This window comes from Aulonocara stuartgranti, assembly GCF_965226115.1.
Source record: "Aulonocara stuartgranti genome assembly, chromosome: 7".
Taxonomy (NCBI): domain Eukaryota; kingdom Metazoa; phylum Chordata; class Actinopteri; order Cichliformes; family Cichlidae; genus Aulonocara; species Aulonocara stuartgranti.
In genome coordinates, this window is record NC_138945.1 from 46,459,570 (window position 1) to 46,487,335 (window position 27,766).

General features: G+C 42.2%; 2 protein-coding genes across 4 annotated transcripts in view; one reads left to right on the top strand and one right to left on the bottom strand.

The window, feature by feature from the left end:
* The first annotated feature begins 788 nt into the window (after positions 1–788).
* slc6a15 (solute carrier family 6 member 15) lies at positions 789–18,883 on the top strand. Of its 2 annotated transcripts, XM_082541697.1 has the most exons (12): positions 789–959; positions 2,414–2,895; positions 6,726–6,883; positions 7,167–7,293; positions 7,409–7,590; positions 11,761–11,871; positions 14,677–14,918; positions 15,112–15,313; positions 16,118–16,310; positions 16,989–17,148; positions 17,528–17,690; positions 18,156–18,883. In XM_082541697.1, exons 2-12 carry the CDS (start codon positions 2,595–2,597, stop codon positions 18,534–18,536), a joined length of 2,220 nt encoding a protein of 739 aa, XP_082397823.1. In that variant the 5' UTR covers positions 789–959; positions 2,414–2,594; the 3' UTR covers positions 18,537–18,883. The 2 variants fall into 2 exon arrangements, with proteins under 2 accessions (XP_082397823.1, XP_082397824.1); XM_082541698.1 differs by lacking the exons at positions 789–959; positions 2,414–2,895 and adding an exon at positions 4,287–4,409.
* Positions 18,884–19,421: 538 nt separating this feature from the next.
* The window catches only part of lrrk2 (leucine-rich repeat kinase 2), a 32,517-nt gene continuing 24,172 nt past the window's right edge, over positions 19,422–27,766 (bottom strand). For both annotated transcript variants that reach the window (XM_082541696.1, XM_082541695.1), the window contains exons 34-52: positions 27,418–27,605; positions 27,185–27,339; positions 26,953–27,084; positions 26,426–26,605; positions 26,172–26,318; positions 25,921–26,033; positions 25,470–25,660; positions 25,110–25,270; positions 24,751–24,921; positions 24,409–24,509; positions 23,953–24,165; positions 23,266–23,471; positions 23,079–23,151; positions 22,781–22,971; positions 22,340–22,492; positions 21,670–21,887; positions 21,001–21,069; positions 20,757–20,891; positions 19,422–20,197 (exon numbers count right to left, since the gene is read on the bottom strand). In XM_082541696.1, coding sequence (XP_082397822.1) covers positions 20,770–20,891; positions 21,001–21,069; positions 21,670–21,887; positions 22,340–22,492; positions 22,781–22,971; positions 23,079–23,151; positions 23,266–23,471; positions 23,953–24,165; positions 24,409–24,509; positions 24,751–24,921; positions 25,110–25,270; positions 25,470–25,660; positions 25,921–26,033; positions 26,172–26,318; positions 26,426–26,605; positions 26,953–27,084; positions 27,185–27,339; positions 27,418–27,605 — 2,784 coding nt within the window. In that variant the 3' untranslated portion in view covers positions 19,422–20,197; positions 20,757–20,769. The remainder of the gene's footprint in view (positions 20,198–20,756; positions 20,892–21,000; positions 21,070–21,669; positions 21,888–22,339; positions 22,493–22,780; positions 22,972–23,078; positions 23,152–23,265; positions 23,472–23,952; positions 24,166–24,408; positions 24,510–24,750; positions 24,922–25,109; positions 25,271–25,469; positions 25,661–25,920; positions 26,034–26,171; positions 26,319–26,425; positions 26,606–26,952; positions 27,085–27,184; positions 27,340–27,417; positions 27,606–27,766) is intronic.

Consider the following 27,766-nt stretch of genomic DNA (forward strand, 5'->3'; position numbering starts at 1 on the left):
ATACCTGTTTTTAGTCGTCATGCTTTTAGGTATGAAGCTCAATTCACTTCATGGACGACATACAGTTTAGTTTGATCTCAAGATTCCAATTTAAATATATAATGAATCTCTGATCCATATTACACCTTGGCATACATTTACTGTAGACCTAACTGGACCCATGACGGCAGGTGTTACTCCCTGTAATATAATATTCATTGTTTTCATTCATTTAGTTTGCTGACATAATGGTATTATCTAAATATATCTTAAATAAAAAGCATGACAAAACAATATTTCTGTCTGATTTCTCTCTCGTCGAGGATGTATGTAAATTTCATCGCACCGCTCTGGGAGGTCGAATGGTGGATGTCGCTCAAAACGACGACCTTGAACCAGAAACCTTGCTATCTGCACGCCATGCCCCCTAAATTCAGTCTGTATTTTTTTTAAATAAATTGCAAAAAATAAAAAAATACATGTACGATCCAAATACATATCCAGTCAGAGAAAATCCGCGTTTATAAACAGAGGCACATTGCTTTTTTGTCCTTAAGCCAGCCCCTTTCTGCCGGATTAGTAGTAGTGGAGTGTACCAAGTGGCAAACGGGGGGAGGAAGAGGGTACAAATATGCTTATTTCAACTAAATAGGAACGGTGTAAGCATGCGTGGCGTGTAGTGTGACATAGATATGTGATATAAGCTATATAAAGTTAAATATTAAGTAAATAAAGAGTTGCCTACTGACGGTCACGAGTGAGTTGGAGGCGGAGAAACCCCCCCACCCATTCCGCCCCCCTCCTTTCCTTTCTGAGCGGCGCTCTACTGTGTGAGCCAGACAAGTGAAGCGCAGGAGACCGAAGCGCCGCTCTACACACCGGCTGAGATACAAACTGGTGATAATGTCTTCCCCGTGCATGTGCTCTCACAATTTCATTCCTTGAGACGAGTCATTTCAGAAGATTGCTATTCCGCGAAGGTGAGTACCATCCTCGGCATCTCCAGCAGGGATAAACAGGCTGATGGTAAAGGCAAGGCGTGATACATTGAGAGTATAGGGTGGATTGAGGTACCCTGATGTGGATGACCGATGAATGATGAAACACTCCTCAGCGATGACATGACGGCTGTGAGCGGGAGGGAGGAAATGAATTAACGAGGACAACGCCACATGGCACAAGTGACACCGGTTGGGTTGATAATACATTTTCTTCTATTTTTTAATCTATTGCTTCATCCGCTTTGGTGTGTCATGTTAACCCAACAGGCCGAGCCATGTGCATACAAAAAAAGATACCACAGAATGAGTCATTCTCCTTCTAGACGCACTCATATGTTTAATATTTGTAATAAGTGCTCTGCTATTAAACGATTAATATGAACAGAGGCGAGGCTTGCGCAGCATCGTTGCTCGTTTTTGGACGCCGCGTTGTGCTCACTGCATTATGAAACGATGGCCTTTGCCTCATTCAAACCAGGCTAATCTGGAAGCACTGAAAGAAATCTATTAATCTCTTAATCCTCTGTGTGGTGAAAGGCGGGAGACACGCAGTGCTTCGTGGTCGCAACGCCCCTCGTCGTGCTGGGGATATTTTTTGCGCCTCTGACAGTTTAAATGAAAATGTTCGAGGATGGATTTGAGCTTGATGTGAAGCCTCCCTGAAAGGATGCTCACATTTAGGAGTCAAGGATGCTGCGCACCTTAATCAGCCTTTAGGTGGTCGGCACACCCTTGATTCTCTTCCAGTGCTGCCGGTACTAAGCGTCATTAAATGTTAATGCACCGTGATGAAGCTCTTTTATAGGAGAGAAAAGTGTAATTTGGGAAGCTCATATGCTTTTATATTTGAGGGCTTTCCCCATCAGGTAAAAGGAGGGAATGTTTGGGTTTGTATGCAAATCGCTTTGCCTGTTCAATTATTCAGGGGGCTTGAAACGGGATAGCCTCTGTATCCCAGTGTGTCACTGTCCTAGGCAGCGTGCTCAACCAGCTAAATGCTCCAGGCCCATTTTTTTGGTCCAGAACAAGCACTGAGAATAAAATCCCATTCACTGATTTCGGTGCCCTTTCCAGTCATGTGATATCCATGTGAGGAATAAATCAGCATCCCTCAGATGGAGAAGTAATTCTCTCTACAGTGTAAATTCGAGTAAGATGCTGAGGGATAAGGAGTAAGGTTAAAAAAGTAGTTTATTTCATGTGAAATATATAAATGGAGTCAAACTGAAATCAAATCACCCAAAGGTAAACCAAATAAAGGTTTACCTTTGGGTTTAGTTAGTTTAGTAAGTTCATTTCTGGTCATCGCTTGTCAAAGTTATTTTCGCATTTTAGGAAGGAAATAAGTACCTGAAACTATGTAAAAAATAAAGACAGGTTTTCACTTTCATTGGCTGTTTACCCTTTGCTGTGTTCCTATCTCTCCCCCGCAGATATATGGTGATAATGAGGAAATAAACCTCTACAAACTTTGTCAAAGCCCGCTGGCCGTTGAACCCAGAATACTTTCAAACTTGTGCCGTTGCGCAGAGTTCTTTTCACACGCCGGCTCTGTCCCACCAGCCCTCCAGCCAAGAAGACGTTCCACCCTTTCGCCCTTGTTTGCTTTATCAAATGCCCAAAAACAGCAAGGCCGTCAAGAGAGAGCTTGACGACGATGTCACGGAGTCTGTCAGAGATCTGCTTTCCAACGAGGACGCCTGTGATGATTCCTTCAAGAAGAGCTCGCTGATCGTCAACAACCATGAAGGCGAAGGGAAAGAGTGCGATGTGGAGGAAGGAGGGTCAGATGCCGAGGAGGAGGAACGACCGGCCTGGAACAGCAAGCTCCAGTACATCCTGGCCCAGGTTGGCTTCTCTGTAGGCCTGGGCAACGTCTGGAGATTCCCCTACCTGTGTCAGAAGAATGGGGGGGGTGAGTCTCAGCTAGCATCACACACACATAGTAAGAGCGTATAACTGATGGGTAGCACCATGTTAAGCATGATAACAAAAGGAACAAAGGCCAAGACACAAGGGGACAAAAGGAGTTCCGTGTTTTCCGTGGTAATTAAAAGTGTTCGTAGATCCGGGATGTGATATTCTTGGGTAGAAGCCAAGTCTAGCATCTACATGTGCATGTTTTTACAGAGGATAAAAAATAGTTAAAGAAGATGTGTTTGATTTGGTTGTTTTTTTGTTCATCCTTGCTGAGAAACCAGAAGTATCACCTTCCACTTTTGTTTCTTTGCAGACACTCCGAATGGGCTTTAAATGGCGTCATGACTTCATGAAATTACCATTTTACAGTGAACGTGTTGTACTCTGTGTTTACCATGTGGGTGCAGAGTCCCGTGATGTGTCCATCAAAACTAGACTCGGCTGTGAGCTTCACCGCAGACAGAATGTTAATGCGACTGCCTTGTTACGTCTGTGATTTCATAGAACATACAAGAGCAAATAACCAAACACAGAACCTCTGACACTGCTTTCAACATACAGGAAATAATTCTAAGAAGAGCGTGATGCTTCGGATTATAGTTTATGATAACCACGTTTCCTACAATGCGGTCTGCTCTACTTGATTGACTCCTCGCAGACAATTGTTGTGTCTCTAGTCTAACGTGTGTATGTGTGTGTGTCCTGATAAGGTGTTGCATGGAGATTATGTAAAGCTACTGAGTGTCTCTGGAAAGCTGATTAAATAAACAGGTTGGCCAGACAGGATAGAAACTCCGTCCAGGTTTATTACTACACTGAAGATCTGAATGATCTGTGTAGACTCGGGGCAAACAACATTTCCCCAAACTAGGAAAAGTAATCCTCATCATGATCATAAATGGCTATTAATATATAAGTTAATAAAAAATCATGTGTTAGGCAAATTACATTAGTTATTAATGTGCTATTATGTGAAAAACACCTCATAATTGCTTGCTTGTTAGGGACTATGATAACTTGTGAGTGCATGTAGAGTTAAAGAGTAATGATGTCCACTCTCTGAGTAGAAAGAAAGCGTTTTGCACAGGTCAAACCCAGGACTTTAACCTGGGAGACTGGGGTTTGTGCCCAACACTATACACAACTCCAGGTTTAAAAAAGAGGGGGAAATGTAAGTTTTCTGCAGTTTATTAAAAGGAAAATTTGAATATTAATTCCTCAAGTCGCTCCCACTTCTGAGTCACAGGTAGGTGGTTTAGGGGGAGGTCAGTAGATGCAGAATCTTTGAGAAATGTGTGGTTGATGAAGACGTGTCACTACAGTGGAGTCTGAAATACTCCACTGTAGTGACACGTCTTCAGAAAAAGAGGCCCGGCTCTTTATTGGTATAGAATACCACCTTGAATCATGTTCTTAGAAGTGTGTATATAATTGGCATGAGATAGTGTGCATGTGTGCTCAGGGACGTTCAGAAAAATTACCACCTCTCACAGACTGTCATGCTTTCAGGTCTGTTTTAAACGGCTCTGGTCACCCTGCTGTGTTCCACTGTAATTAGATTAAAATGGGGGCTGAAACCGGTGTGTGTGCGTGCGTGTGTGTGTGTGTTATATTGTTATGTCTGTGAGGACCAGTGAGTGAGTTTTGAACCCACTTGGGAGCAGAAGCTTTAGTAAAGGAAAGGGTCTTTTGCTCATCTTTCTCTTTTAGCTCTGAACATCAAATTTAGAGGACAACATTTTTTCTTTTATGTTCTGCACCAACCAAATGTGTATTATAAAATAGAACAGCTATCACCATCTTGTTTTTTGAGCCAGAACTAATCATAATTTGATTAGTAGGTGGAGTGCTAACTTAGCAGCTAACGCTAGCAAGTTTGGTTAGCAAGGTACATTCAGAGACTATATTTTTATGTATCTGCTAATTAGTGCTAATAAACAAATTACAGATGAAATTCTATCATTTTGTTTAGAAAGGTAAGGTGCCATTTGATTTCTGTGTCTACAGGCTGTTGGTAGAATTAGCTGAGCAGAAATCCAGAGTTGAATTAGCTTAGGTGACGCTAACTGACCATTAGCAAATGAGATGGTACCTACCTGTCACTAAAAACAGACAGCTAACTCATAAAAGCATAAATATAAGCCTCTATTAAATGTAAACAGGTAAGTTCTAAAAACCCTTTGTATAGCAATTCTGTGTGTCTTTATGACTTTTGCAGTCTGTTTTCATTTCTCACCTTCCCTTTGGAGATCATGTACACAATGTTCCAGGAACACTTTCAAGCCCAGTGTTAGGCTTATATATACAAGCAGGGAAAATGCATGTAGTCAGCTTGTGTTTTGCCTTTTAGCTCTAGTAAATCATAAATCAAGTCAAACAGATTTAGTGGTGGATAGATTGTTAGGTATTTCTAGTAGTGTGTAATAATGCAAGTAATCCATATCTCTTGGTACCGAACAGGAAGTGAATTGCTGCGTGCCTGATAACTGGCTAAACCAGATATTTCATTTCACTTACTGCTGGGACTGAGGAGGACTGTGAAACGTTTTTAAAGAAGGAAAAAACAAAAGCTGCACTCTTGTTGGGCTGTTTGCTTTCTCAAAGTGCCATCAAAGTGTCTGAATATCCCAGGGAGACTGTTGAAGTTCTTAAAAGACAATGGAGACCAGAGGGAGGGTTTTGATGTTGTCAAAGCCCAAAATAAACTGCGTATTCTGTAGCAGAATTAGATATTATATTAATAGAAATTACTAAGTATGTTGTACACACACACTTGTGTAAAAAGCATAGAAACACACACATATTAATTTCTCGTGTGTGACCACTCCCATTAAGGGAGGACTCAGGAAAGGATGTGAATGAATGTCCTGCCAGATAAAACAATGAGCTCTGTTGCAAAAGAGATGAAACCAGTTTTTAAAATAATAAACCCATTGCGGTGCGGCGCTGTTGTCAATGACTCACAGCAAGCCTCACACTACACCGACTCACCAGTGTTTACGTTTGATGTGGCTCAGACTTATGATTGGTACCGTGTCACAGAGGGGGCTTTTCTCTTCTTCTTCGTTGCTTTAGTTGCACCCTGGAAATGATGCAATTGATTTTAATATATATCAGTGGTTGAGGGCAGACAGGAAGTTTCATTTCACGTGCGAAAAAGCGAAACAACCCCACAGGAGCACAGTTCCTTTCCGTTTCCTCTCAGGAAAATAAAACGGCTCATTATTTCCAAAATCTAGCTTTGGGTTCTCTTTTTGTCCTGAAGTTGTTGTGCGCTTGGCAGTCTCGGTGCTCACAGGAGATGCGGCATCCTGTATTTTACCGTACCACACTATTACACCAGTTAATGTTGGTTATTCACCCAGAAACCTTAATTCTAGAGAGAAATGCTATATTTGCCACTGTAATTTAGGTAATTTTAGACTTCAGTATCTTTTCTGGTTTCCATAATGATTTGATTGCACTATTGTACGCTCCATAGGGCCCTGTTAGGTAGAAGCCCATCAAGGCAGCACGTGTGTGTAGTCGTTTGGATCTGATTGTGTGTTTAATTTGCTGTTTAGGTGAATGTGTCACCATCAGGGAGATGTTATGTTGTTGTATAGTTAAAGTTTAGAAAACAGCTGTCTGTTGGTGTGATTTTCTAGCCAGAATGGGGCAAAGGGTAAGATTTTAAAAAGCTGATGTTTAAGTGTTGTCACCACATGTTTGTTAACTGCTTTCAGGAACTCAAATGTTAGTGCCTCACTGTTATGTGATTTGACAGTTTACTCTTCTTTTTGCATCCTTCATTTAACCTGCTCTTCATATTGTTTTGATTGGCAGGAGCATATCTGGTGCCCTATCTCATCCTGCTCATATTGATTGGGATTCCGCTGTTCTTCCTGGAGCTTGCGGTGGGACAGCGAATCCGTAGGGGCAGCATCGGTGTGTGGAACTACATCAGCCCTCGGCTGGGGGGGATTGGCTTTGCCAGCTGTGTGGTGAGTGAGACACAGGGGTCCTGTCTGAACATGGTTAAAACATTGTGTATAAACAGTATGGTGGTATATTAGCATACTGTTGGTTATATTGATTCTCACACTGAGCTGTTAAGTCACTGCAGGTAGGGAAAAATATGGAGTGACAATAATTTGAAGAAAAGGAAAATTGTGGGGTGGGGAGTCTTTACTAATTTAGCCTCTATTTTGTGGCTAAATGTTGTGTTTCACACTGTTTATGATTTCAGTTGTGTGTCTGAAGTTGACTTTGTTCTCTCGCCTGTAGGTGTGCTTCTTTGTGGCTCTCTACTACAATGTCATCATCAGCTGGAGTCTCTTCTACTTCTCCCAGTCCTTCCAGCAACCTCTGCCATGGCACGAGTGCCCCCTCGTGAAGAACAAGACCAGTACATGTAAGACGCAATTTAGTAACGGCAGTATTCGGCAGGCTTCTTAAGGTCTTTGTGCCGCTTGGAAATGATCTTCAGTAAATACGTCCATGATGAGCGCTATGTTTTTTGTCCATAGATGTGGTGCCAGAGTGTGAGAAAAGCTCAGCAACCACCTACTACTGGTACCGCGAGGCCCTGGACATCTCTGACAGCATCTCTGAGAGCGGAGGGCTGAATTGGAAGATGACCGTGTGTCTGCTGGTTGCCTGGTCCATGGTTTGCCTTGCCATGATCAAGGGAATCCAGTCTTCTGGGAAGGTACGCATAATTTAAAACAGTTAATTTAAGATAGGGAGAAAAGATACCAGTAGAAAATAAGAGAGAAGAAGAGACAGATGGAACAAAACAGGAAGAAATCAGCACCTGCTAGGACTCTTGCACTGTGGAAAATGGAGAATAGTAAGCGAAACAAAAGGATTGTGCTTGCAGAATGTTTTGGAAAGTCTTTTCACACACAATTAGCTCTCTTCAACAGGCACTGACCGCAGTAATGTGCCTTGACAAATTTTTCTAATGATACAGCCTGAAATATGATTTTCAGAGCCCATGTGATCTTTTGTAGGATTTCTGGCTTAGCTGACTTTAGCTTAGTGTAACAAAGCTGACAGTAGCGTGACCAGCATCCGGAAGGATTAGCCCCTGGATAAAGGTTGTCATTTGCTTGTTCCTCGCTTTCTTTTAACAGGTGATCGTTATCATTCCACACTTTCACTATCATATGACAAGTATTAGCTGGTGTACTCTTGGGGTCAGAGTCAAGCCTCTGCTAACTGTGCTGTACAAATAGTCCCAAAACGAGCTTTGATGTTGTGCGAGTTATAAACTGGGTGTAGGGTCAAAATTAATACGGTAGATGTGAACGATATTTTTTTATGTAGTGGAGTAAGGCCTTTTAGTGAAGGCCTATTAAGTTGACTCAACCTCAGACTTTCTTATCACGCTCTGCAGTCTTATTGGGCTTTTGAGCCTCTTTTAGGTCATTGTTTTTGGTTTTACAGCACTTTTATTAAGTGCTGCAATCTCACCTTCATTCACCAACATCTGCAGGCAGCAAAAAGACTTTGGCAAACCCAGCGGCTCATTTAGAGTATTCTGATTACAGTCTTACTGTATCTTATTAGACTATAAGTGATGGGATCTAGCAAGCAATTTTTAATTAAAGATGAGTTCATTTAAAATATAATGAAATCAGATAAAGATAAGGACTACAAACAAACTCAGGTATGAAAATATTGGTAAATTGCTGGTTTGTGTGTGAAACATTCGTGCTTGCAGTTTGCGCTCACATTTGTGCTTACACACTGTTAGCAAATGAGAGCCATTGTTCTCAGGTCCCCCCAAGTCTTATCCCAGCGAGTAGCAGCAGTCTACTGCATGCTTGGCTTTGCATTCCCCCCAGCAGAGACGCACAAAACAAGATGGATGCCGTGTCCAGCAGAAGTCCTTTAATCTTGGACCGCTGTCGGCGGTGATTTGCAACGCTGGTCTCTTTTCTGCTGTCTGCCACACCCTGCTGCCTGGCAAGAATTCTCACCTATAAATACAATCAGTGTTTCACTAGTGCTGCGTCATCGGAGGGGATTTATGCATTAGCACAAAACAGTCAGACCCTTATACTGTTATCAATGAAATAAAATAAATTACAGAAAGAAACACATAAATACTCATTTTTGGAGGTAATCAGGGCCACCCAAGCTGTCAGTTAGTTGTACAGTTTGAGCCAGATGGCTGTCCTACAACCACCAGCTGGGTCTGAAAGGCCCTTTTTAGTTGTCCAGCACAGAGACTGTGCGCAAACTTTCCCTCCGAGGAGCCAGCTAAGTGTCTTAGAAGTTTAATCAGCGGCACATGATACAAAAGAATATTAATGCCCTCTCTGCTAATGTTCACACAAAAGACTTGTCCGAGGAATATCCCTGCCACAATCTGCGTCTCTGCCCCATTTGTGTGTGTGTGTGTGTGTGTGTGTGTGTGTGTGTGTGTGTGTGTGTGTGTGTGTGTGTGTGTGTGGGTGGGCATGAAAGGGATCTAAACCTTTGGTTACCATGGTTATACACACTCTTTTGGCTTGACTTGATTGTCAAGAGCGTGGTGAAAAAAAGAGATGATAAAAGATAGACTTGAACTGATAAAATAACAGAACTTTGAAAGCTTTTGTTTTCTTATACTTTTATGGCAACTTATGTGTCACGTTTTAAATGTTAAATGTTAAGATTACTGATAAATCTTGTTTAAAAAAATTACTTTATTACTTTACAGTCAGGCTTTCTTGTAATGACGTCAGAGAAATTTATCAGTTCATGTAGAGAACAGTGAAGTTCCCAGAACTTAACCGTTGCAAGAAGAACCTTCTATCTGTAACAATACATGAGCCTTCAGAGAAAAACACCCCTTTTCAAAGACCATAAGACTGAGGTTACAAAGGAGCAGCCTGCTTGGCTTTGTGACGACCAAGGCTGCATTTCAGTTCAGCAAAGTGCTAAAAAGAGTTACAGCTGAAAAAGACGAGAAACCAACTGAAGAAATGAACTCCGCTTATCACATTGACTTTATGTAAGGGTTCTTCACTTGAGAAACATTTAACTCAATAAATGTATAAATATATTTGATTATATATGTTGCTTTAAATTCTATTTGGGTTCTCCTGAAATTTGAAACGTATCATATCACAAAAAAAAAACTTTGTGTCCGTGCTTTAAAAATGAAGGAAGGTAAACATTTGTGGTCTTTACATATTCTACAGGGACGTCCTGTATATATAATAAATATACTACTCAAAAAATAAATAGAGAGTTAAATAAACAAGAAGTTCATATTTTGTGAAATACATTTTCAATCTTAGTTTTAAATCCATCTCTCAGTACATTATCTTAATCTCTTAGAAAACCCAAACATCTTCTGTGGGTAGTTTTCCATTTCTTTTCACTGGTTTTTTTCAGTGGCAGAACACATTCCACCCCCTACCCCACCCACTCCCACCCCCACCTCCAATATATGCATGACATTATCATCAGTGTCACCATGGTGCAATTGACTGAAGTTGACCGAGCAATCGTGGCACGCACTGTTGCTACAGTCCTGCGTGTCCATGAGAGCACCATCTCTGATCTGATCGTTCATGGTAAAAATGTGAGTCGACAGAGACACCGAGATGAGGTCCTCCAACCTGTACTTTTGCACTTCTCGTGGCAGTGTCTGTCCCTCTGGCAGTTTCAGCCTCCACACTGCCAGAGCACCACAGGCCTTTCTGAATCAAGAGCATATCCAGACTTCCTTGACCAGTGTTTTTGTCCCAATATGTCTCCAACTGAGCATGCGTGGGACGTGCTGGGTCGATGTGTTTATTAGTGAAATCCACAACCAATGACCGTTGCGTAGCGGCAGGCTGATCCAGGAATGGTCAGCAATTCTTCAACAACAGATGCGGTCCATGTGCAGATGGGCAACAGCTTGCATCTGCAGAGGAGGCTATACCTCGTACTAAATGATTGGCTATAAAATCTATTTAAAACACAAAACTTGCTTCTTGTTTGTTTTTTGTTTTTTTACTATTTTAAAATTAAAGCTTGAGGAGAAATTCATTAAATGCCAGAGACCTTGATTAAAGAGGACCTACCATGCTGTTCCATATTTTTATCTTATATATACACCGCTACAGTCATGAAACGTCATGGTAAAAATGGCCAATATTTTAAATAAGGAGATCGGTTTATCTGTAATTCCCGTGAAACCTTCCAGACTTCTCTGGTGCCCATTTCTGGGAAGTTTCTTCTGTCGTCGGCTGTTTATGATGTCAGGCAGAAGACAGCCAATCAGAAGAAAGTTAGCTGGAAGGCAGGCTGGCTATAAAGGGGAAGGACCTAGATAGTAATGTCTCTGAATCACTGACTGTGCTCATGACTCAATCCCAAACTATCTCCCGGTGTCTGCACCCACACCCTACAGGATCTGTAAACTATCTGGCTCAGGGTTTCATCCCGTTTATAGTCTTTAAGCGCCAACTTGTCTATCCGGTTAATGATATGTAGGTTTGAGGGGGAAGGGGGCACTTAAGCCCACCCACAAATTAGTGTGATGTGATGCCACGATCACATAAAATAATAAATGTTCAGACTACATCCCTCAGCTGCAAACTGAAATTCTTCACGAGATGTTTGGTCCCTGCTTTGAATGCTTGAATAAATTCGATTTTAAAGAAAGTACAGCAATAGAAGAAAAACATGTTTTTACTTATTATCAGCTCTCAGCAGATCTTCACTCTCTTTTCTGAACAGTTTGATGTTCCTGTCAAACGACCACGATCAGCACCGCATAGAAAGTCAGGCAGTGAGATCACGCTGCATTTGTTTACTCATTTTAATTTGTTTGACAGTTTTTCCAAAGATACGTGCCCTGTGTGATGTGGAAAACACTTGCGTTTGCTTGCAGGTGATGTACTTCAGCTCCCTCTTCCCGTACGTTGTGCTGGTTTGCTTCCTGGTTCGGTCGCTCCTCCTGAAGGGCTCCATGGATGGGATCCGTCACATGTTCACACCCAAGGTAAAGATCCTCTCAAGTGTAGGATTACCTTTTTGTTATTATGATGTTTGGACTTGATGATGCTGTATAATTAAAGTATCATATATTTAAAAATACATCATTTCGAGCTAATTTTCCCTTTAATACTACACTTCAGAATGAAAGTATTTTACTTTATACTACAAAATCACCTTTTCACACATCACAAATGTTCTTATTGACAACATTAGCTTCTTCACTAACACAATGGTGTTTAAATATTAAATGCTCCTTATTTGTGTTCCTTGACTTCAGTAGTCGTTTGACTTCTGACAGCAAACAGAAAAAGAAGTAGAAAAGAAGTTTGAAACGCAGTGTTTGGAGCAGTATGTAGTACATTTTTTTCACATGAATATGACAGAAAATAAGGAAAAATATAATAGGTCTCCTTTAATGGATCGTATGATAGAACCATATAATACTGAACAGGACTGTAGAGGATTGTTCGCATCATGAGTACTTTCATACTTTAATCCATTTAGATGATAGTACTGGCTTTATACTTAGACATGAGTTGAATAGTGCTCAGGTCAGAATGCCCTTATTTCTGCTTCTGTTTATTCACTGTTGAAATCGCTGTTGAATTAAACTGTGTCTGAACTCAAAAAGAACTCCGCACTGTGATAGGCTGGCTCCTCAGCAGCAACTGGCCAATGGCATGTCAGGCTGCAGATGAATGTCACCATGGAAACAGGAGTTACTGAGTTTTTACGTAACCATCCAAGTGCAGACACTGGCAGCAGTGCATGTCTGTGTTGCATGTCTTCTCGCCTCGTCGCTGACACTTGCGTTCTGCCACCATCTTTCATGTACCTGATACGTGTGCTCATGAATAAATATGTAAAAGGAATATTATGCAATTAATAAAACAAACACTGTTGGCTGTCAGCGAGAAGCTGTTGCGTTTGAATCGGCTGGCTTTCTGTGCAGAGATTGTGTCGTTATGGTTACATAGGTTCTCTCCAGGTGCAAAGAGGTGCATGTTTGGTTAATTGGTTATTCCAAATTGGCTGCAGCTGTTGATGTGAATGGTTAGCCCTTCAATAGACCGACAACGGTCGTGTCCAAATTCATGGGCTACATTCTCCCGAGGACCCGGCCTTCGCGGTCTACGTGGGCCGGGTCCTCAGAAGATCGGGTAGGCCGGAAGTAAACGGCCGTGAAATTGGACGGTCTAGCCTTCTGATTAGCGTCACCGCTGTCTCGGTGGAGTTTAATAAACTCAGCCGTCTGCTCCTTGCTGTCTAAAATATAACAGGATACTGGAGTAAACTCTCGGCCATCTCACACTTCTGTTTAATCAGTTTTCTGTTTGACGTTTAGTCAGCTGTGTAAAAACCAAGGAGGAACCCACCCGGGGGATTAATAAAGTTTTATTTTATCTAATCTAATAACTTTAATCTCAGCCAAACCGATTTACTCACGAACAAACAAAACACTGAAAAAAAGCCCAACAATAACATTTTTAGGTTGTCTAAGTGACTTATATATTACGTTTGTCACGGCCGGGCGGGTTACACACAGTAATTCAGCGTGCCCGTGTGGCGTGTTGGCTAGACCCAAGCGCGGCGAAGGCTAGCGGTGGGTTTGGAGCAGGCACGCAGTTATTCTAGTAACGATCAGTGCACGAAGCGTGGCTTCGGAACGGTCGTTACCGACAGAGAGCGAGCGGAGCCGGGAAGAGAAAAAGGATTGAAGGGATAATCACTCACGGTTGCTGAATCAGGCGGAGACTGACGTCGGCAGAGTTTCGGAGCTCCTGACACGAAGAGAATGATGTCTGGCGTCTCTCTTTTAACCCCGGCCCCGTGATCAGCTGATCACAGCTGATCACCGGCTGACAACGTTTAACCCGAACAGCGAAAGTCCGCGGTGATCTGAAAATGATGTGCCGGGAGTTGTGCCATTCTCGGCCGCATCAGTAACCCTCGAGCTCCCGGCTAGCTATCGAGCTGGTGGGTAGCAGACGTCTCCGAAAACGTCGAAGCACTTTAGCAAAGATGCGATATCTTGATAAACCGAGCAGATATTTGATGTTTACACAACTACTTTCTCGCCTGAAAATATGTTAAAAGTTTATTTTGTGACCCAGAAAGATTAATAAGAGTAATTTTAAAACTTAGTAGCGGCCGCCATTAGCCGGAAACTGGAGCTTGGCTGGGCCGCGCTATGAATTCTGGGATATGGTGGGCCACGAAGGACACACCCGACCCAACCTTCAAATTCGGAAAAAGGAGCACGCATTTGTCGGCTGCATTCGGAGGGGTCTACGAATTTGGACAGCCTTCGGCGCGTCGCTGTGACGTAATCGGTCTACAAATGCGGCCTCAGGAGAATGCAGCCCATGAATTTGGACACGACCTCTCCAAGGATTACCTGGTCTCAGCTGAGATGGTCTCCAGCCTATCAGCAGAGTTGAAAACTTTAAAACATAACTTATGGTAGATGACAGTGATGTGGTGTTTTATGACACTCATCAGTCTGTTCTCCTCCCAGAAAAATTGCCAAAATGACTGAACATTTCTTTCACCAATATATATTATTTCCACAAGAAAGCAGTACAATCAGGTTTTTACAGAAATCACAAATATATGACTAAGAACTACATTAATCTTTCATTTACTTTGACAACATGTCAGCTATCATTGCCAGTTATTGCAAATGCTTGATTGAAGCTTCATCATTTGGTATATTTTGTGACGTTACATTGGGGATGTCATTGCACATCCATTTATATTGTAATAGGTGTTTAGAGCTAAGACTTAATTCAAATCTGTTCGTTTTCAGCTGGAGATCATGCTGGAGGCCAAGGTCTGGCGTGAGGCAGCCACGCAGGTCTTTTTCGCGCTGGGTCTCGGGTTCGGTGGCGTCATTGCCTTCTCCAGCTACAACAAGCGCGACAACAACTGCCACTTTGATGCCGTCTTGGTGTCTTTTATCAATTTCTTCACTTCTGTGCTGGCCACCCTGGTGGTGTTTGCCGTGTTGGGCTTCAAAGCCAATATCATGAACAGCAAATGTGTTGCAATGTGAGTATAAGACTCTAACACCAACAGCAACGAGTCCATTGGTCCACTTGTTTCAGACAATACTTTTTCATACTTCAGTCTTTGAATGTGGTATTTCTGAAGATTGTTCAAGGATGATTGATGTTTAGCTTTTTGACCACCGTTTAAATCTCTTGAGAATTTAACAATCAGCAACTTTTTTCTTTTTTTTTAGGAACACCAACAAGATTTTAACATTGTTGGGGAGCGGCATCCTTGAGCAAAACCTTATTCCCCACCCCATGAACCTTACTCAGGTTAATCAAGTCAGTGGTGAGGACTACCATAAGATGATAGATCACATCAAAGGGGTTAAGCAGGATAAGTTCGAGTCACTGGGACTGGAAGCCTGCAGCATCGAAGACGAGCTGAATAAGGTACATGGGGATAAAAGTTGTAAATGACTCCGTATTCAAGTCATTCCACGTGGCCGTATGTTATTTTAAAAGTCTATAACATTTTATTGAAGATGTTTATTTTCTTTCTTGTCAAGTGTTACCCACTTTGTGAGTGTTCAGAAAGATGGGTTTATTTGAAATTACATAAGTAAATAATTTAAGCTAACGGCTGCAAACAGAGCAAGTGGTATTCTTCCCAAGCCAACCTCAAACTTGCCTTTACCCACACCTTATCAGGTATAGACTATTAGCAGTTAAACCAAGACAACATCCAAAGACTCGAGAATTGACAAGGCAAGGAGGGTAAGGGTTGCAGAAGACAAAGAGTTAGACGTCTTTTACATATGTGGAATATGTGTAAAGACTGGAAAAAGGGATTGAAATAGGGAATGACCGAAGTACTTCTGGTAAGTATACTTGAACTCCAGAATTCATAAAAGTGGCAACACTTTGGGAAAGTTATCTTGCTGAAAACATTGGTATTATTTTTTTCACCATGGACCTTATACCTACAGTATTCCAAAACCTAATGGAAAAGCCCCCTTAGATTTTTGTTGGACCTCGTGGAAACCAGGATTGTGCTAACTTTTGGATCACCTACTGTAAAAGAAAAGCACATATTTCTGGCAACTCTGGTCAGGTTGGCAGTCTGTTTAGTCTTCATTAAAGACAACAAAAAGAACAAATTCAAAGCAACGAGGCCTCTAAAAGTAGCTAGTGCTACACTAGCTAGCTAGGACTTTGGTGCTGTGTTTTAACCTTTCCTTCTTTTCTCCCTGACAGGCAGTACAAGGCACAGGCTTGGCTTTCATTGCCTTTACAGAGGCCATGACCCACTTCCCAGCCTCACCCTTCTGGTCCGTCATGTTCTTCCTAATGCTGGTTAACCTCGGCCTCGGCAGCATGTTTGGCACCATTGAGGGTATCCTCACCCCGCTGATAGACACATTCAAAGTCCGAAAGGAGTTTCTTACAGGTTAGAAAGATCACATGACCTGTGTTTTATCCTAATGACCATATTTAAATCAGTCCAGCTCTGTAAAAGGAAATGTTTAGACATGCTGTGTATGAAGGATAAATGGAGGCAGTAATTCAGTCTTGCAAAAGTGGATGGAAGACGATTGCAGAAGACCCGTGCAGACTTGTTTTACTCAGACGTACATCTTGTAGGAAGCAGACTGTGGCTGACTATAGCTTTGAGTTACAACTGTCCCAAATAAACCATTGCCATTAAAAACACATTGATTTTATAATGCTTTATGTTTTCTTTCTACGAGAGAAGAGCTGCTATTTAAAGCTAAATGAGTTTGACTTTACCCAAAACCAAGCTACACCCTCAAAAATATAGTTTCAGAGAGATAAGTAATAATGTAAAAACACAAATTCGATTAATAACACATGGTGGCAAAGTGGCTGTCACACTCTCAGTGAAAAGATGTAGGTTGCTGAGCCGGTCTTTTTGAGTCAGATAGCTTAGAATGGATCCCGTTCCACTTATATATACTCCACTCCAAACTCTTCTTGTAAACTGGGGAATGATGACAGTATTGAGTTTAAGCTCCATCACACATGTAATATTTATGGAGTTTTCATTTGAGACCTTTAATGTATGTCAGTATGCACAGTGACGAACTACCTGCGATCTCTCCTGCAGTGGGATGTTGCGTGTTGGCCTTCTCCATCGGTCTCCTCTTTGTTCAGCGCTCAGGGAACTACTTTGTGACCATGTTTGATGACTACTCGGCTACTTTGCCTCTGCTCATAGTGGTCATACTGGAAAACGTGGCGATCGCCTGGTTCTATGGGATCGATAAGTAAGTTCACAATATACATCATCTCCATGTTTCCTTAATATTTACTCACTTACTGCTTATGCAGAAAAAAGCTTTTTAATGGCTCTTTAAGCCATTCATTTATAGTTTTTTCTTAATGTATTTTTTTCTGCCTAAGGCAAATGGCTGTAACAAAGACTACCTACCTACAGGGCTACAGACTGTACTTGTTCCTTACATAACTTCCACATTGTCTATTTTTGTGACACTTTTTTGTTTTAAACATAATTGTTTGAATGCAACTTTAATGGCAAAAATAAGAACCACATATATAAAGCCATCCGGTGTATAAAGCGAAAACAGGAAACTATTGTGAATTCTTCATCTGATCTCACCTCCCGCTGCTTTGCTCTGTTTTCAGATTCTTTGAAGACTTGAAGGACATGCTGGGCTTTACGCCGTACCGTTTCTACTATTACATGTGGAAGTACATCACACCCATCCTGCTAATGGTCCTCCTGTGCTCCAGCTTCATTCAGCTGATAATGACGCCGCCCAGCTATAGTGCCTGGATCCAGGAAGAGGTGAGTTAATGTCTCCGGCTGGGCTTCTGAAATCAGGGATCAATGTGGGTGGAAGTTTTCCTAAATAGTAAACCTGGAACGAGTAAAAAGCAAATTCAAGAGTTCAAAGAAATGGCAAGAAAGTAGAAAACGAGCCAGGCTTTTTGGCTGATAAACAGAGGTTTAGATATCCTTTAATCTGAGGAAAATCAACAGGATACATGTCTGCCACATAGACCTTCAAGCACCAGTGCTATTAGCTTGAAACCGCTATAAAGTGGAGCACAGGTCATACTAGACAAAGTGCATCCACAAGTATTATTGCTTTAGTTAGAAAAATAGCCTTCTATTAAAAATTATGTTAATAGAGTATTGATTGTCTAAAAAAGTATATATTCTACCAATCTAGTATCACATTACTTACATTACTTCTTCTGCTAACTTCTTTCACTATAACTCGTTGCTTTTCTTGTGTTTGCCCTCCAGGCCATAGAGAAAACCTTGCGCTTCCCTCCGTGGGGCATTGTGGTCTGCATCTCTCTGGTGGTGATGGCCATCCTGCCCGTGCCCGTGGTCTTTGGCCTACGCTACTTCAACATCATCAGTGAGAACACGAGTGGCCTTTCCACTGTTTCTTACAAGAAAGGCCGCATCATCAAGGAGACCGCCCGGCCAGAGGAAGACGACGACGCTAGCCTTATTCATGGAAAGTCTCCCAGCGAGGCTCCCTCGCCGATGCCTGGCAACAGCATCTACCGCAAGCAGAGCGGCAGCGGCGGCACTGATGTGGACACCGCACCTAATGGCCGTTATGGTATCGGTTACCTGATGGCTGACATGCCAGATATGCCTGAGTCAGACTTATAGACTGACAGTGATAGTATGCCCTTCCGCAGCCATAACGGGGGGCCACTTCTCCCCCCTCAACTCTCTGCGTGCGTTTAGTTAGCTGTATTGTCGCTGTACATTTCTCTTGTACCGTATTTTCTTTGTATATATTGTAACTGCTCTCTTATTTGTTGTCTCTGAACCTTATCTGCCAGTTTCAGAGTTTTGAACTAAGTCTAATTCTGTACTAAAAGAACCTAAAAAAATCTCCATGGGGAAAACGTTAGTCTGAGGCCAGGCTCATCTCATGTCTGTGAAACTGCACTAGTACAACTGTATCCCTTAAAAGAAGGTCTAGGAATAAACACCATCCTTGTCGAATCCTTCACCGATTTGCTTGTGTGCTTCCCAAACTCATCTCCATTTCCCTCCAGTCTTTGCTCCCTTTCTTTTTGGAGAGCCAAAGAGGCCTGCTTGAATACGAATCTCCAAGAGTCAGCCAGTTCAGGTGAGAGATGTAAGAGGTGGTCAGAAAGTACCAAGCTTAGCTGCAGTGTCAATGATGAAGTAATGTCGCGAGATTAGTTTTTCTTGGCACGAGTTTGGGTCGAAAGGATGGCCTTTGAAAGCCACTCCCTTGATTGTCTGCAAGAAAAGTGTGCCTAAGTTATTTATATTTGTTTATAGAATACACGATGGCCGTTGTATATTTAAAGTATTCTGTAAATATAATATAAATATTTTAAATATATTTATCTTGTTAGTTTGGATATCAAAACAGTGTTTTTAAGGTTCAGAAGTACTCTAATTCTTTAACCCATCTTTGTTTTTTTACTCTGTAAATATTTTCTTTTCCATCAAAAAGCTTCAATTTTAATGTCTTTTCCCTCTGATTAAAGCTTAAACATAACCACACACTAGAAATCAGTTTGTTGCTTTTATTCTTGCAGTGCAATTTGAGATTATTTCCAGTATGTACAGTATCCCACTACTCAGAAAAACACATTGTTCAATGTACAACATGCGACTGGAAAATGAGAAAAAAGTGCAAATTAACACCAAATCATTCAAATTTTCTCTACATTTCCTTCTTATAAAAAATACATTTTTCTCATCTTCTGTCTTTTTGTGAACATACTCCGTAAAGCGACACAACAAAGAGCCATCACAGTACATAAAACTGTAGTTACTTGTGTTTGGCACAATCACATTCACTTTAAACAACAGGAAATATAAATTTGAGAAAAGCAGGCAGCATTATGAGATGTTCATTTCCTGTTTACTGATGTGGCGTGATGGAGCTCAATGGTAAACATATAAAATAAATAGTCAAATGTACACTTTGAGGGCTTTTTTTCCTTCCTTTGGCTTTCTAGTTATCTATCAGGAGCAGGTTTAGTACATATGCTCTGAAAACACAAATGAAACCTTTTGTGTCCCTTCTGACAAAGTAATTAAAGGTTCTCTTCATCTGATAAAAAGTGGTGCAAATGTGCATCATCAAGAACATCGAGAAACATTTGTTGAATTAGATTCTTTTGACCAGTTCATTACAAAGTCGTCCCCTTATTAGTGCTCTTCCAGGGTCAGTGTGCTGGAAAGTTTGAATGGCTATTAGAAACTGAGGTAACGCGCCCCTTTCAGCGTGCACTGCCGAGATACTCCTGCAGTGGGAAGTTGATCCCTTTTCAACAAACATTCTGCAAAAAAAAAAAAAAAAGGATTAACACAATAATCAAAACAGTTCAAAGAAAGTCTTTGAATCCTTTAAAGTGTTTCGTATTTTTGGATGACCTAAAGCATCATTAGAGATTCCAGTTAAGCCATCTGTACATCTGGTTTTTTCTTGCTTATCCAACTCTGACTGAAGGCTGTCCCAGCTGTGACAGGGCGAGAGGCGGGGCTACACCCCGGACATCTCGACAATCTGTCACAGTCTAACAGATGGACAATCATTTACACCTAGAGCCAATTCAGAAGTTTAACCTAGCATGCATGTCGCTGGGCTGTGTGAGAACACACTCAAACACCACACAGGCAAGTGGATCTGGAGCCTACACCTTGTTGCTATGAGGCCATGGTGCTAACCACCATGCTGTCCCCCGATTCTCCTGTGTGTTTGTGGGTTCTCTCTGGCATCCTCCCATAGTCCTTTTTTAATTGAGATTTTCATAAAAGTAAAAATGAAGCAATGACAGTAGCATAAAAACAAATCCATATATGAGCTGAGAAGCAGGATGTAAAAAAGTGAAAACATACAAAGTCAGTGTGCTCATTGGTGGAGCTGCTCTCTCATTTTGGCTGCGATCTGCTCTCTCTTCTCGCAGTGCTTTCTCAGGTCTTTGACCTCCACCGGGAGCATGCTGTTCCACATCGTAAGCACAGACTCTTCATCTGACAGCCGAGACAAACAAACACTTTGAACAGATGAAGAAAAAAAACCCTGCACAGCAGGATCGCCGCTTTCAAGGTCGTGTGAGAAACAATGAACCGTCGGACTCACCATTTTGATTCTTGTGCTGAGTTTGTCTTCGGCCCAACACCAGAACCACATTCTCCCTGTTAAGTGTTTCTATTAAAAAAAAACAGAAAAACAGAAAACTGCAACGTTTTCACACCGACTGACACAAACAAAGAATCAATGAACTTGGTCATCAATTTTTAATTTCTTCTTTAATTCAACTCTTATTTTTTGGGGGGGCAAAATAATGTTGATGTGATATTTTTACTTTAAGCAATCTTCAATATGAACATGAAACGGCAGTGTGTGCAGGAAACACAATTTCAATCACATGTAATGTTTTAAGAGGTACTTCAACTGCCTAGTGTCCTGTTATCTGTTATCTCACAGTAACCATCAGCAGTAAGAAGATATTGGACCGCAGACGCCCTGCACATGAGCACATATCTGTGCACTGATGAGGGAGCTGTTCCACAAAATATTTTTCCACTTTTAATATACAATTTTAGACAACAACATCGAGCGACATCAGCAAGTATATAAGGTGCATAAATGTATGACGCTTCTGTTCCATTAAATGAATGCTGTGGTTGGCTTTATTATTATTACTGTAACAATACATCCACACCAACCAGGAACCGTGCGGATCTGCTAATCTGCCAGGAGAGTGGCATGAAATTAAAGGTCAAACTAAAAACAAAAAGGACCCACGTATGAGTGCAGATGCCATACAGCGGAGAGAATCACAGTGGGGCTCCATGACCTGCAGAATTTGGTGTTTGGGGAGCTCCAGTAGCAGCAGGTGGCCCCTTCTAGTGCCGATCCAGAGCATGGCGGCGCTTGGCAAGAGCAGGGCCTTCACTGTGGCCAAGGAGGGCGACGCCTCAGAGGGCAGCTCAGCTTCTCTGCCGTGCCCGCCTCTGTCACGTCTGCGGGGAACGGATGGCATTAGCATGCAGCTGCTGTTGTGTGGAAAACTATCTGAATTTTGAAAAACAGACTGACAACAGTCACCTGCAGTTTTCCTGCTCAGTTAATGTTCTTGCTAAGTGCTCGGTAATGTTTGGTGTCTTTTCAAAATCGCACGTTAATTTCAAACCGTGGGCTGCTCTGCATCATCTTTTACCTTTTGTTTCTGATCCCTGTGTTCTCATTCTCACTGTTTATTCAGTCAGTGTCTGCAGCTAATAATGCAAGAGATCTGCCTCTGCTGTTCCCTCTGGTTGGAGGGGGCCTGCTGTATGTCTGTATGCACTACATTCATACTCCAAAGACATGGAGTAGAAAAATACAGTTTTATTTAGTGGAAGTTAACAGTCACTGCGACTTTGTAACTGCAGAAAAATTTCCGTATGTCAGTGTGTGTCACGTGCGAGCGTACCTAATAATCTGAGCACAGTCAATACAGTCCACCATCCTCTCGCTCCTCTTGTCCCAAACCTCAACAGTTGTTGTCCTGGCTTTGCTGAGGTACACGTATTTATCCACAACCATACGATACACACACGCCTCGCTCCCCAGTGACCGCTGCTGGCTGAAGGGCGTACGCGCACACACGAACACACAAAGACACAGAATTTTGCTGTTACGCAATCAGTTGTAAAGAAGTCCAGATGAGACATTCACATGACCATTTCCAAGTGTTTTGTGTCTTTTTAAAAGACAACTCCTGAAACATTTTGATCACACTTCATACTTTCTAATCTTCATAGCACCTTGAAAACGACACTCCATTCATATATTATGTAAATGGAGCTGGAATATATCATATATATGCATTTGTTTACAGAACGAGCTGCCTGACATTCCCACACAGACTTACTGAGAAAAGAGGTTCGGTCTTGTGTCGATGGACTTGCAGACATCATAGTCAGTGGTGAAGGAAAGGATCTTGGATCCGCAGCCGGCCCACACAGACCTGCTGTCCAGTGAATGCACCGACTGGCCCAAACACATGACCGGAGTGTTGACGTGGCCCACACTGAGCGTTTTAACCGGTTGGCCGTTCTCCTGCTAAAAAACAAGAATTCCAGCTGATAAATGTGCACAATTAGCATGTATCAGAATATCATCCGTTAAACAATCAAAAAAGGGCTTTTTCTTTATCCTTGAATACTTACCTTGAGCACAGAGTCCTCATAAATGCTAAGAATTCCATCTGCTGTCCCAACCAGCAAATAATTCTTTCTTTGACTAAAAACAAACAAATTTTAAAAAAAGAGATCAACAGGGAACATATAGAAGTAGTTATAATACGACCTAAACCTGAACTGCAGCAGTTCACAGTGCACTTTTTCACATGCTTACGTGCGTCGAGGGTGTACGTGGAAGTACAGTGATGTGACGGCGTCGGTGACCCTTTGCAGGTGGTGCCAAGTCGACGTGTCTCGACTGTTGATGACCACTAAAGAGCCAGACTGGGTGCCTGCCACCAGCCAATCGCTGTCCTCGTTTGGGATTTGGACAGTCACGAGGCACAGGACGGGACTGGTGTCGACCTCGAATGAACCAGCCTGTGAATGCAAATTATAATTCCATGATAAGAGAATCATTTTTACAGGGATTATAATGTATGAGATCTCAAAGAAGATGTAAAGAAACAAGACGCTAAATGAATTAAATTGCATCAAACGTGTGAAATCAAAAACTTTCAATTCAGTTTCATTTATATAGCACCAAATCACAGTAACAGTTGCTTCAAGGTGTTTTATATTGTTTTTGTTTCTTTTTTTCGCCTGTCCCGTTTGGTTCTTTTGCCATCAGAATTATTGTCTAAAGGCAAAGAAAGATGCCCAACGGAAAGGTGTTTTATATTGTAAAGCAAACACCCTACACTAATACAGAGAAAACCCCAACAATCAGCTGACCCTCCTTCTGAGCAAGCACTTGATAACAGTGGGAAGGAAAAACTTCTTTTTAACAAGAAGAAACCTCCAGCAGAACAAGGTTCAGGGAGGGGCAGCCCTCTGCCACATTAACATTGTGTATCAGTACCTGTGTAGCGACCGTGTTGGTGTTCAGGTCCACAGCTGTGATGGATCCCTTCTTCTGGGTCCTGCTGCCTCCACCAAGCCAGACCCGGTGGCTGGAAGAATTGCTGTCGGCGGTGCGAGAGCTCAGAATGAAGCACTCGGCACTCAAAACCCCGGGAACCACAAGCTCCCTCATAAGACACAGCATTTCACCTGAATTCAACCTGTCAAACACCTCCACCCATAACACACACACACACACACACACAGACACACACACAAAAGCCTCTTAATTGTGTATCACTCAAGTAGGACTAAAAATCATAATCGAGTTAAATTTAAATCTGCTGCTTGCACTTCTGCATTTCTGTTACATAGTATCCACTTTAATGCCACTAGGGGGCGGTGGCACCACCACCATCACCTTTCTCAGATAGAAAAGGTGAACAAGCTGGTTACACAGTCTGCGGGTCCTAACCTGAGCAGAAGTGGGTCGATCCTGTGGGCTCTCCCTCAGACATTCCTTTATTAGAACCTGAAAGCTGGGCCAAGGTGAGCAACCGTAGTGTTTTACTGGATCTGTAGAAGAAGTAATGCACACTTCAGTGAATTCTCTTTAACTTGTGAAATATATAAAACAACACATATAATGCAAATCCAATTCAAATATACTAGTATAGAAACTGAGTACTACTTTGCCTTCTTTTAAATTAATGTGGCTTTAATGTCAAGCATTTAGTTATTAGTACCATGTCTGAGGTGGCTCTCTTTTTCTTAACATTCACTGTCAGTGATTATAGGTGAACTGTCGCATTCCCACCTGGCAGCTTTCCCTGAACTGCAATTTCATCAAACTCGCTGGGAAACTTCATGCCGTCTAAAATGCGCTCGCCACGGGTCATCAGGTCGTAGAGCAGCAGGCCGAACGAGAACACGTCAGCCTGCTGATTATAAATCACATTACCTCGGGCGACCTCTGGAGCTCGGAAACCTGTAATCAGTTGATAACAGTATAACATCATAAAGCAGTCCAATCAAAGTGGACAAAAAAACAACAACACAAAGACAAATATGTCTTCAAAATCTGATTTTAAAAATAATTTAATATTCTGATCGCATGATCAATGAAATAATAATTGAAAAAAACCCCCCCAAAAAACAGGCACTTTGGACTCTGACCTGCTGTCCCCTCAGAGCTTCTTACTCCCATGCTGCAGCAGTACTGAGCGATGCCGTAGTCTGTGATCTTGGCGATGATGTCAGAGTCGGTCTTCAGGTTGAACAGGAGGATGTTGTGAGGCTTCAGATCCCGATAGATGATCATGGCTGAGTGAAGGTACCTGATCACACAGGTTTGACAAAGAAACAGCAGGTAAGTCGATTTCTGTACTTTACACGAGCATTTAAATCTGATTTAGAGATATTTAAAGTTATTATGGTGGTTAAAATCTAAAACACAATCTTAAAATTAGTTGATGATTATGTGAAGAATTTCTTGATGCTGGGTTAAGATAACATGTCAACAGCTCTTCGTTCTACCTGAGCCCATCAGCCACCTGCAGGGCAATCCTGTGCTGGAGCTTTTGGTTGAAGCTAACGTTCTTGTTTTCGAAAAGGGAATCCAGAGAGCTGCGCAGAGCCAGCTCCATCACCAGGACCTGAGGAGTCGAGCCGGCTGCCAGCAGGGTCACCAGGCTGGGGTGACGGAGGCGGCCCAAAACGACTAATTCCTGAAAAACAGGGAGAAATGTGAATCGATGAAGGCAAAATGCATCAAAAGTTTAGCTCTGAAATGGCTGGTGACATTTGTCATTTCTTAAAGATACAAAAGACACAGAGGTCAGGTAGATGTGCAACTCTTCCTGCTGAAACAATGTATGATGTCTAATCACTGCTGAGCCACAAGGACAGTGAAAACACAGGTGTCTTTGACACAGAGATGTTAGGAAGAGGAATGTTGGGACTTTGGTAAGCAAAGTTTCAGTGGTACCTGTCTGAGGAGTCTGTAGATGTAAAGCTCAGAAGCATGCTTGTTGAATATCTTCACAGCTACGTCTTCGTTCTTATAGACGCCTCGATAGACAGTTCCAAAGCCACCGTCCCCTGTTAACAAAACCAATATGAAAGAATTAAGAAACAAAAATGAAACTAAAACAAGAAGGTTCAAAATTAAAAATGGTGCTTTTAACAATCTGCTTTTTCATAAAAAACAGAAATTATCGGGACATTACACAGCCGTACCCAGTCTGTTCTCTAAAGACAGATCTACATCCAGTTCTTCACTGTCAAGTGTTGTTCCTGCAGGCTGGTCACTCAATAACAGATCAGGGGCTGTTTGAAAGACGGGAAGAGTGCAGGGCCGATTTTCTGCGCTCGCTCGCAAGAAATCTACAATCAACAAAGTTATCATTTTAGACTTCTTGAATCCATGACAGTAATACAAAACTGACCTGACTAAGGAAACAATACAAGTGCTGATGTTTTAGTGCACACACCTGTAAAAATGTCTTCCAGGGGAATCTTCCTCCACTCCTGCCCATCCTCTGGGCTGTACAGAGCCCACTTCTTCAGCAGAGCTTCTCCACTGCCGTGCATGTCGGTGTTTAGCAGGCCGGGAAACCATTCCTCCAGCAGGGAGTCAATATGATCCACCACCTGACCCAGCAGCAGCCGGCCTGGGGGAATGCAAATGAGGGCTTACAAAGGAGTGAAAACTGTTAAGACAACAATCGCAGACACCTCCACAACTCATAGTAATAATTATCAGTACTGTAATGCATTTTCAGCCCTGGATGTCATAGTGTTGGTAATGCCGATAATGTGTGTTTTTTTAAGCCATTTTTATGAAGGTTCATTGTAACTAACCCACAAATGGAAGTTTCATTTAACTGTAACACCACCATAGAGTTACACCACCCTGAGCTCGTCCGATCTCGCCTCAGCTCTCTGTGGTCATTGTCTTTTTATTGCTTTCAAACACTGGATATTTCAGGATAATTATCATCCTTAAATACTACAGCACCTTTGCATGATGCGGGCACGGTTATTCTGACACAGCTGGAGGGATTTTCCTCCACCAGACAGTACGCCTCCTGGGACCAGTTCAGGTAAATTCCTCTCCTCCAGTAGATCCGGTTGGGTCGGACCATTTTTTCTGGATAGCACAGAGTGTGAAATGCATTCAGTTAACAATTGGCTTCTTTAAATATTGCACTGAAGAAGTCAACTGATGTACTGGTGTATGTTTAATTTACCCTTTCCACAAAGCAAGTAGGAGGATGTTTCTAGCAGGCGGCTGATCTGCCGAGACCAGTAATCCATGGGGAAGTACGGCATCTCATACAGTCGGACGATCACCTCAGAGTTCTCACAGTGAGGCAGTTCTATGACGGGTCTGTGTTTGGACAAGCTGTGGATTATGGGTTGAGTGGTTAGCGTGTGTGAAGCAGTTATTTGTTGCTTGTATTTCCACAAAGACACAGCCTACCTGCTGGGTACCAGCAGCTGGTCCTCGCCAAACGGAAGAGCAATCTGAAACTTCTCCAGCAGCTTCAAGAACTGTGTCAGGTGACTCTTCGGGAAACACTTCGTCTCAGACAGAAACTTTTCCACGACAGAGCGCTGGACCACTCCTTTAGGATGCTCCCAGTAGCCACAGCTCTTTAAAGTCAGTTTCTGCACAGAGGAAAGATAACACAAGCATCTGTGCATTCAACAATTCTCACACGGCCATCCTCCAAGTTCCAAACCTCTCTCTAACTCCTCCTCATCATCATCATTGTCGTCATATTATGATGCTAGAAGGACAAATACAGAAAGTCTTTACCACCTTAAGG

Coding starts and splice junctions, on each gene's coding strand:
- slc6a15 (XM_082541697.1), top strand. CDS start 2,595: ATGCCCAAAAACAGCAAGGCCGTCAAGAGAGAGCTTGACGACGATGTC. Junction 7,294..7,408: donor GAAGAACAAGACCAGTACAT/GTAAGACGCAAT, acceptor TTTTGTCCATAG/ATGTGGTGCCAGAGTGTGAG. Junction 15,314..16,117: donor TCGAAGACGAGCTGAATAAG/GTACATGGGGAT, acceptor TCTCCCTGACAG/GCAGTACAAGGCACAGGCTT.